The following is an 11,048-nucleotide window of genomic DNA, read 5'->3' on the forward strand; positions in this document are numbered from 1 at the left end:
CTGAATGAATTCATAGTGAAGTTGGAAAACAGATATAACTTTTTTAACCACATGCTCAAAGTCAATTTGATCATGAGAATCTGACTAGAAACAGATACTTCTCACAAACAGTGGGCAACCTCAGAAATACATGGAGCCACAGATCCACCATATGGAACATCATTTCAAAGTATGGCACACCATGTAGCACTTTGGTGAAACACTGGTCGAAATGAAGAGAAACCTCAAAATTAACTAACTCCTTCTATTCTTCTTGTTACAAGTTAAGAGGCAAGCTTGTTACCAGATTCTGAAATAATCACAGCAGATTTTTAAGTTACTTCCTAACTTAAAAAAGTAAAGCAACAAACACTGTGTTGCACATTTTCCCACTTGAAGTTGGTCAGACACATTTACCATGCTACAAATGGTTCTTATTAAAGAGGCTGGCATTTGGAAGAAAACTCATCTGATGCCAGTAAGAGCTTCTACGTAAGCTTCAACAAGACAGAGAGTAAAAGGTCTGAACTATGACTTCTGAAATGCTAGCTAGTGATTCCATGTTTGACATCCACATTGATCCAACTCTGTTGTTCTTTTGTGTCATTGGAAATGTTCCACCTGCAATGCTAAAACATAAGCGACATCTATAGCAAGAACAGTCCCCATGAGCTGACAGTTTGAAATGAAGGTCAGACAATGTCAGCTCTCTCTGATAATGAGAAACTGAATAGGTTCTTCTGCAGCATGTTTGGAAAAGGTTAACCTGTTTTGTAACGCCAGGTATACTCAGACATCAGGGCAAATTTTCCGCTCTGTTATCTTCTAATGAATTCTACTTTCTGACACGAATAGTTCTAAACTGTACTATAAGCAGGTAATATATGGTGATGGTGTTTTGTATTCTGAAAAGCTTTGTAATATTAAATTAGCATGGAGAATTCATTGCAGGGGGCAGGGGTTATTATTTTATTTTTTTACTGGACTCTGTGCATACAGATGTTAAATCTATAGAAAAATCTATCCTCTCAAAATACTGAATAGGCAACCTTCAGAATTTGATGCACAATGTCATGGTAATCGTTTCTTGTTTTGACTACAAAGCATGTGTATCACACTCTGACAAACTGACTTCTACCTTCTTGTCCATTCTATTGCCTACCTAGTACTTCTTCACTCTGTCTTCTTTGCTACCTCACTTTCCCTGCTTAAATGAATAGATATCACAGAGCCAGATACCAAACATACAAGTTACCAGCCCCAGTTCCTTTTTAAATTTCTTCACCATAAACCTGGTTCTCAGCCTTCCCATTCCAATTTACCTTCTTTCCTTCCTTTCTGCTCCTGCCATGGGTATATGCCAGCCTCTGGCTTAATGACCCTCTCCACTATAGAGCCCAGAGTAGACTTCGGTCTAGATGGGTGGGGTATACATTGATTGATTGAATGAATGAATAATCTCATGATTCCATGCTCTCCATCAGCCAAATACAGCTGCCACTATGGCACATACTTGGGTTTGGGCCTTCTTTTAGAACACCTGGATGCTGTCACTACTACCTTCTTCTCTTGGATAGCAGTGGTGTGGAATATCCAGAGATTAGGCTATATTTCAGGGGTTGCTCCCAGGCTGTAGAGTTAGAAAAGGCTAGGTTGATCATCTCCCCATCATCTGCCTGTCAGCGGGCATAGATTTTTTAATGCAGGAGGGTTGCTGCAATTTTTTTTGCAACTGACTAGCTGTCTGTGAAGGGTGGGTGATGCCTTCTTTTCTTTATAGATATGCTTTTAAATTGCCTGTACTTCATTAGCACTGTAATATTATAATTTGATTAATTCTGTTTTAATATAATTACTTTTTATGTTTTCCTTTGCACCTTTTAATCTTTTTATGAGTTATAATTTGCGTCAATTGGGGTGAAATGTGTTTGGGGATATATATAAAAATGAAATTGACAAAGGATAAATGCATAGATGGAGAGACAGAAAGATAAAGCTTTTCCATTTACTGCCACAGGGCATGGAAATTAGCAGGTTAGCTCTTGGATATTTGCACATATTATCTAAGAATGAGACATTGTTCTCTTACAATTTTTTTTAAAAAAGGAATGATTTGTTACATGCCCTCATTCTGCCAAGAAGCACTAATTATCGTAGTTAACATTGCCATGCTGATGGTTGGCACTCTGCATAAAGCTATAGAAGAATCAAATACAGAAAATGCCACACTGGATAATGATCAGAGAAAAAATACTACTTTTTCAAATCAGGTTCAGAAGAAAACAACAATAACAATGATGGAGCCCACTTATTTTCAGTCTTTATTCCTCCATCTTTCTTGATCGCTTCTTAGAACAACTGCCGCAGAAGGCAATTTTTAGGAAACGAGAAGAAAAAAGTCAGTCCACAGCATTAAAAAGATGTACACTAACTGAGTAATCTGAAAAGCCTTGAGCTCAAATTATTAGGTCAAAGCCAGTATATTACTTTCCTGGGCTGCATTGCAACCTTTGTTCCTAGCCATATAAAGTGCTTCTACTGTGAGGAATGAAACAAGATTTCATTTGTCTGAACAACCAAATGCCTGCCAGGGCTTTGCTACACGGAATATATTGTGTATGTAGTGTGCGGCTGAACCTCACTTAGAAGTAAGTATTTGGAGGCTCAATCAGATCAGGAAGCTTGTGCACTGACAGAGGAGATTTAAACCTCCACCCACTGCACAGCCACTTCCTCCCTACCCACGCAGAAGATTAAACAACAACAACACCCCGTTGTCACCACCAGATACTTTCCCTTTAAAAAAAAAAGCTTCTGTGTGACTATGCACAAGTGCAAGTGCACTCATCAGCACATGATAGTTTCAGTCCAAGTTGGGGATCCCTGTGCTTCCTTCAGACTTTTTTTAAAAAGTGAAGTATCAGCTACATTCTGTGGCTTGTATCCTGCTCAATATTTGCATGTTTAGAACTCAAGGTGTGGAAGCTGCTAAAGCCATCCAATGTGGTGCCAACCATGAGTCTGTTCACATGACCCAGAAGTGCTACTGGCACCTCCTCAGATCACCAGAGCAGATTTGATAATCAAATCTCCACACATGCAGGTACTAAACAGAATACCGGACTATTTATTTTATGTAGTTTGTACTTTAGCTCTTGGGTAACTTTCTCATACAAAGCCTGCCCCAAAAACAGCAATTCTAGACTGAGCACCAGTTTAAACGAGATGCTTAAACATAACTTGGAAACAACACCTCTTTGGACCACAATTCGTCAGTCAACATGGCTGCTGACTATGTTCAGAAAAGCATTGTTTCCAAGTGCTGTCTAGGGCTCCCATAAATCCCTTCACTCTGCTGGTCCAGTTTGCTATTAAAGGACTGTATGCCCATTCATTGGTTGCAACAGACACAATACTTAGTAGTAGTCTCTTGCAACCTGGATAAGAATCACAATGACATGTCAACGTTCCTTGCTTAAGGGTTGGCCTGTGTATTTAACACCTTAATATATGGCTATTGGTCACATGGAATCCTGCATGAGTAATTTTGCAGAACATCTAATTTAAATCAAGGTTCAGTCACCAAATGATGATGCTTAGTAGTGTGTATCACATTGGCCTGGCACTTATCCACAGAAACAAATTCTTAAAACTATTGATTTTCACAGCGAAGAAAGCCATTCTGTCACTTTTTTTGAACCTGCTCCCACCAAAGAGAGACTACATTAAAATTATCAGTGTGACATAAAGGAAGGAAAGCAGGTTCAAAATACAGTAGTGCCCTGCACCACGATGATAATCTGTTCCCCTGAAATCGCTGTTAAGCGAAAACATTGTCCAGCGAAAACAGTTTTCCCATTGGAATGCATTGAAACCCATTTAATGCATTCCAGTTGGGAAATTACCTCGTCGTCCAGCGAAGTTAGAGGAAGCCATTTTCTGAGCGCCGATCAGCTGTTAAAATGGCTGCCCTGCTAAACATGGGTCTGGAAAACACAAGACAGCCATTTTGTGGAGCTGGAAAAATCGGCGTTTTGAGAACAAATGGTTCACGAAGCATGGACCTAATCATCGTCAAACAAAAATCCCCCATAGGAAACATCATTTTGTGATCGCTATAGCAATCGCAAAAAAGTCATCGTCATGCAATTTCGTCATTCTGCAGGGTCGTCATCATGCGGGGCACCACTGTAAACCAGGAGACATACAATAGTGTATCTAATGACACCAGTATATGACTTTTCACACAGAGCAACCTACTAGCTACCACAGAGGGTTCTAATGTTGAATTTAAATATGTGGCAGGGGTTTCAGAAAATGTGTCACTGCATAAACCCTTCACGTCCACTTAAGATTCATGTGGCTCTCCTGCACTTTTACCCACTGTTTACCACGTCAGAGGACAGGTTATCACTTATTTCACAGTTCTTTTATCATATTCCATTTGGGAACACAATTCTATTTCATGATTGGAGGCTCAGGGTCAAAATAAACAGTACTTTGAAGATATCGTGAGCCATTAAAAATCTAGTAAGCATTCATACCCCTAGCCAGGATATGAGGACTTGACAGGGGAGTTTAGACTCTACCCTATTTATTTCTTGCCCCCTCAAAATCCACACATGGAAACTTTTTTTTTCTTTTCAGCACAGGCAGCTGAAAAGAAAAGGAGAGGAGTGTTGAGAGTTCTGGGAACCTGTGTAAGTTCCAGTAACATGCATAGTGGAAGGCCAGCTACTTCTGGTTAGAAGTAGGTAAGGAAGTTCCCTTTGTTTATCCACCCTCACCAAAGCCTAGCACTTTTGAAAAACAACACTCAGGATCTTTACATGTAAAAGGTTTTGTATATTTAACTCAGATGAATAGGCACTTAGAATTTCAGGTTGACACAAAAGGAAAAATAGTAAAAGCAAAGGTTTCTTTCCTCAGCCCATGCGGCTGGGAGGATCTCTGGAGGTCAGAGATCCTGCCTGGACGTCTAGCATCTTGCAAGGTGAAAAAGGATCTGTGTTACAAAATGGAGTTTCTCAAACCGCATGGTGAGAAGGGGAATGACAAGGGGCAGAGCTTATCTAGCCCGGGAAGAAACAAATCCCTCTGATTGGTTAGCATGTAAATAAACAGGCATAACAAGTTAGTCTGTGATGCAGGCTCCTTCCTCCCACATGTTGAAATTTGCATCTGGATTGCTGATTAGCCAACAAGGAGGAGGGAGAGAGACTCAACATGAGCCAATTATGATTTCCATCCCTTCTAACCCCTCTGTGATTGTGGGGGTAGATAAAACCAAATATAAGGAAGGTTCAAATCTTGTGTACTTGTGCTGGGCCTGGTCCAGTTCAGGGACAAAAGTTCTTATCAGAGAATTTTGAAAAACAAGGTGACCTTAAACAGCAGAGTATATATTTAATATATCACACTGTTTCACTTTCAGTCTGCCAAAGAGGAGGAGGAGGAGGAGGAGGAGGAGGAGGAGGAGGAGAAGAAGAAGAAGAAGAAGAAGAAGAAGAAAGGTACAGCTTTCAGATACTTCTGAAGGCAGACAGAATTAATCTTGTACTTTTTGCAGTCTTTTTTAAAAGTGACTTGGAGTGTATCACTGGTAAGTAGAACAGAAATCCAACATTTTCCAGATGCAAGCTGAGTAAATCAGTTGCTTTCACAAACAATATGTTCCAGTTTAAACACAATGATCTAAACCAAATTGTTATTGGTTGTTGTGGGTTTTCCAGGTTGTTTGGCTGTGTTCTTAAGGTTTTTCTTCCTAACATTTCACCAGTCTCTGTGGCCAGCATCTTCAGAGGACAGGAGTCAGAACTCTGTCTGTGCTCTGTTGCAGTTTGTTGGATATGTAGTTGAGTATTTATAACTGTGGATCAACTTTTGTCCATTTCGGGAGATTGGGTGATTATGATGATCAGTGTGTTTTTGTTGTGGGTGTACTGTTGTGATAAGGGGGAGAGATGATCTGTAACTGTGATTGATGGGTGTCGTTAGATGGTCCTTTGTATGCAGTGATCACTGGTCCTTGTGGCTGGGTAAAGTTCGTTGACCCTTTGCAGGCTGTATTTTTCAGTGCTGCGAGCCAGGCTTTGTTGAGTTTTAGACTTTCTTCTTTTTAGTTCAAGCTCTACTGGTGTTTGTGGATTTCAATGGCTTCCCTGTGCAGTCTAAAATAATGATTGCTAGAGATGTCCAGTACTTCAGTATTTTGAAATAGAATTTCATGTCCAGCTTGTTTTAGGGTATGTTCAGCTACTGCTGATTTTTTAGGTTGTTTTAGTCTGCTGTGTCTCTCATATTCTTTGATTCTGGTGTTGATGTTGTGTTTTGTGGTTCCAATATATACCTGGCCACAACTGCAACATACTGTATCTGGTATACTCCTGCTGTGGTGAGGGGGTCCCTTTTGTCCTTTGCTGATTGTAACATTTGTTGTATTTTTGTGGTGGGCCTGAAAACTGTTCGTAGGTTGTGTTTTTTCAAAAATTTCTCCATGCAGTCTATGACCTCTTTGATGTATGGCAGAAATACTTTATTTGTGGGTGGCTGTTTTTCCTCTTCAGTTTGGTGTTGTTTTCTTGGTTTGATGGCTCTTGTGATTTCTTTCTTGGAATAGCCATTTGCCTGTAGGGTCCAATTCAGATGGTTGAGTTTGATGCTGAGAAACTGAGCTTCTCAGTTTCCATTTGCATGGTCTACCAAATTGTAGACTCATTGGCTAAAACCCTGCTGCTTAGTGTAGCATGTTGCACTAGAGTAGGCCCATTGAATCAGTAGGGGTTTGTTGTATCAATCCACTGATTCAAATACACCTACTATGGCTGTTACTTACTTTAGTAAAGTAAGCTGCAACTAGAATAGGCCCATTCAAATCAATGGAATTTACACAGTTGACTCACCAAATCCCCAGTGATTCAGTGGGCCTACTGAAGTACTACTTACTATGATAACCAGCAGGATTTCAGCCATCAAATCAATGAGAAGTCAATTAGCCAATACTTACTTAAATTCCACTAATTCAATGAGTCTGCTTCTCATGGGACTAACAATTTGATTTAGGCCAAATTTTAAAAGTATCACATCACCAGAAAAGGAAGCAACAGATATGAGAGAGTCCCACACAGAATAAGCATACTTAAACATTGCAATCTTTGCTCTTATTTGTGTTTGATTAACTGTGGAGACTATCCTTCTACCACCTATCTTCCAAGCTGAGACCCCCTTACATTTATAGTGGTGCTGTAGCAAATCATCAACATATAATTAAAGATATGAAACTTGGGTTTTATTTGAATGACACTAACTGGCATTGGCTTATGAGTGGCTGTAAACCAGACTCATCCTGAGAATTATTAGTATAAGCAAGTATATACAATTATTGGACAAGAAATGTCAGTATAGACTCTGCCTATGTAACTTCCAGAAAATGGGAATGTGCCAATGGGAGATGGCAATGCCTCATTTCAGTGTCAGTTTAAAAAAATGGTTGCTTATCCAGACCTTGGGGGTCCAGTATTTGAGGACAGATTTCAGCCTGTTTAGGACTGTCTTGTTTATTCCTTTTTAAAATTATTATTTAATTATACAGTAATTATGAATTGTTTTAACTTGCTGAAAAAGTTTAGAGTTGGTTAATCCCCACCCTGAGATCTTCAGAATATAGCACACCACAGAAATATTTTAACCAATACATAATAAACAAAATAGTACCAATTTCCTAAGCTTGTGGAATTTAATGCACTAACAATCCTAGCAACAGGCTGGCAGTACTAGGGAAGAGCATTCATTGACCAGTAAAAATATGGATATGTGAATCTCTATTCCCAAGCTGTATCTTAAATACATTTATAGCACAACTGCATATTAAGTGAGTTCAAAATAGTTCAGGGTTTTATTTCTGCAAACTTTCCATATGTCGTGGAGACAGTCAACTATTATATGGGGGAGGGATGGGCATAGGCTTGCAAATTCAGAGCTGTGTTTATAATCTGTTCAAAAGTTTGTTTTGAAAGAAGATCAAGAAGAAGAAGAACCTATGATGGAGACAGGAGTTTAGTTTTAGTCTAGCAAGAGATCCCTCATACAAAAGAGATGGCTCATATTTCTGACTGAATTCTGAGACAGAAGAAAAAAAAGAGGAAAGGAATCTTTATGAAGCAAATCATTTCATCCTTCCAGACTACCAACTGCATCGTACATACTGCAATCAGAATCACATGTCTGAAACCACTTCAAAGTTCACAACTGGAACAGGACAGTACTTGCTTACTGTCTATTTATAAGGCAATACAAAGAAGCTTCTTGAGTTATTAAGAGTGCATAACCATCTCTTTTGACATCTCTTTGGCCTATCTGCAGACATATTCTATGAAGGATGGCTTCCATACAACCCACAGCTGAAACATCTGCACTTTTGGTCAATATTTCATTGTTGTTCTGTGTCATTAAGTTGGAAATGAATTATAGTGTCCCTAGTAGGGTTTTCAAGGTAAGTGAGATGTTTAAGGAGTGTTTTTACCAGATCCACTCTCCCAGTTAGTTTCTATGGCTGAGCAAATATTCAAACCCAGGCTTTCCATGTCCTAATCTACCATTCTATCCACTGCACCACACTGGGTATCAGTTAATAGTATACCTCATGAATAATCCACCTGTAGATTTTTGACCCTATAGTTCCTGTAAGTTCCTAACAGTGTAGCTAGTGATTAAGGACTAAGGGAGCTGTATAGTTCAAATCCTCTGAAGGAAATTAGACTGGCTACCCCTCATTTTTCTTTCTCACTTAACCTGGTCTAAAGAAAAGTGGAGAGAATCAGAATAGTACTTCTATTCCGACTTTATGGCGCGGGGGGGGGGGGGGAAGGCAGAAGCCCCAAATGCTTGTGGAGCTTTCCCCACCTAGAAAACAGATCATTGTCCACCAGAAAAAGGGAGAGGATAAGAAAAAGGAGATCAGTGATAGCTCAGTAGTATCTATGATTTCTAACATAGGAAGATTTGCCAGATGAGCAAACAAGAGCAGACTTTCAGAGTTAAGTGTTTGCCATTCCTCATGCAGAAATAGCCCCTTTCCTGACCCACTCCATATGGCCATGACCCAACAGGCATTTCAGCCTCGTACCCAACTTAGCCTCTGTTTGGTCTTCTTCTCCCTTGAAGTGACCTTTGCCATCTGATACAAGAAATGGCTACCTAGGCTACAGAAACACTAGCCAAACTGGCCCAATTTGAAGTAGTGAACTGACATACACTGAAAATTGATACACCATTAACCAAAACAAGACAAAGCACCTAACAGCTCTAGGTTTCAAACACCTAGACCAGTGGTTCCCAATGTTGGGTCCTCAAATGTTCTTAGATTAGAATTCCAAGAAACCCTGGCCAGCACAGCTTGTGATAAAGGCTTCTGGGAGTGTTTGTTGTAGGTTTTTCAGGCTCTTTGGCTATGTTCTGAAGGTGGTTGTTCTTCAAAGAGCCCAAAAAACCCACAACAACCATTAGATCCCAGCCATGAAAGCCTTCGCAAATACTTCTGGGATTTTAGTCCAAAAACATCTGGGGACCCAACACTGGGTTTTATTCATGAAGAAAGGGCTACTGGTGCACAGCCTTGCTTTGTTTTTATTGTATCAAATTTCTCGTATCTGAATTTAAAGTACCTATGGAAGTACACATAAAGTTACCCAAGAGGCTCTTAGATATTTTAACTTGTTCAGGAAACAGAAGAATTATCACACAAAAAACTTCATTAGAAGACCCTTGATACTTGATTTCCTTCATTTTATTGTCTTGTATTATTTCAGATCAAATTGTTTAGAAGTTGTTCTTGTTATCCACTACAATATTTCTACTGTTTAAACAAAGACACTTCTCAACATCAACCAATGCTAAGGCATATATTTCACTCTACAAGGAAGGGTATTGTAAAAATTATCACCATAGCAACTAAGAGATGGATGGTACCTACAAAGGTACTAGTGAAAGCTTGCATTCTGACCTTTAGCTCTAGTTGCTGACTATAGATTTTGAAAGAATTTGATAACAAGATTGTGAGCTCCAATTATGACAGAGGCCAGGGTGCAAATTAAAGATGGAGCACATTCACTTTTAGCAAAGAGAAGGACTAATTACTCTCGTTAGATTCATTTAGTACCAGTGGAACCAAGTTGAAAGCACCCAATTCAAAGAAGCAGACCAGAATGAAAGTCCAAAGAAGGATATATTTTTCATTATAAGCTACCCAAAGCTACAGGGAATGAAATGCAAACAGTACCTGCAAGGTTGGGGTTGTCTTGCATAATGGCAATTTTAAATATTATTCTGGACATAACAGGTGCATTATTATGCAAATAACAGAAAGAAATAGTATACTAAATAATAGTTCTGTTTAAATGCCTTGGAACTTGATTTTTAAAAAACCTTGACATCTGAGAGTCAATCAGTCTCTAAAAACAGGGATTAAGAATGTATGGCACTCCAAATATTGTTGGACAGCAACTCCCATCATCCGAGCCAGCAAAGCCAATGGTGAGTTATAACCAATAACATCTGGAGTTTTCTACTTTGTCTACCTCTGCCTTAAAATATCTAAAAGACACATTAATAAATACTTCAGCAACATATTGCTCCACCTACTTAAATGATGATTACAGTGCTATAATAGGAAAAACCATTCCCTTTAGAGATCAGACCCCAGCCTTTTATTTACCTTGAATCCCCAAAGGACTAACATTGCCTCTCAATGCTGGCACATGATGGTACTGGTGTAGCCTTGAACTCCTGTACATCCATTGGTACCTGCCAATTTCCATTTCTGGTCTGGTGATCACTGCCAATTTTAGGTGGTAAAAAGTCAGTGTCTCCAGCAAAAGTTCAATTTTATTTTATTACTTTCATTCAGTTCAGTTTTAATATTTAAAAAAGCAGGGAAGAGAAGTGGAAAAAGGAGTGGGGATAGAGCAATCTAGGAACAGATTGAACAGCAGAAATAGTCATATCTATGTGCCAATTAAAAGACAAAAAAAATAGCTAGGGTTATATTTTAGGGTCTATATAGATACTAAAAA

General features: G+C 39.2%; 1 protein-coding gene across 9 annotated transcripts in view; it reads right to left on the reverse strand.

Annotated features, from left to right (window-relative positions):
* GPM6B (glycoprotein M6B) overlaps positions 1-11,048 on the reverse strand; it is a 133,319-nt gene that overhangs the window by 22,631 nt on the left and 99,640 nt on the right. For 5 of the 9 annotated variants that reach the window (XR_013543542.1, XM_072994359.2, XM_078390384.1 and 2 more), the window contains exon 2: positions 10,691-10,810. The exons of the other annotated variants lie outside the window; for them this stretch is intronic. Coding sequence is in view for 4 of the 5 variants with exons in the window: in XM_072994359.2 (XP_072850460.1) it covers positions 10,691-10,810 (120 nt within the window). In the remaining variant the exon portion in view is untranslated. The remainder of the gene's footprint in view (positions 1-10,690; positions 10,811-11,048) is intronic. 9 annotated transcript variants of the gene reach the window in all.

Source organism: Pogona vitticeps, chromosome 3, assembly GCF_051106095.1.
Source record: "Pogona vitticeps strain Pit_001003342236 chromosome 3, PviZW2.1, whole genome shotgun sequence".
NCBI classification, from domain to species: Eukaryota; Metazoa; Chordata; class Lepidosauria; order Squamata; family Agamidae; genus Pogona; species Pogona vitticeps.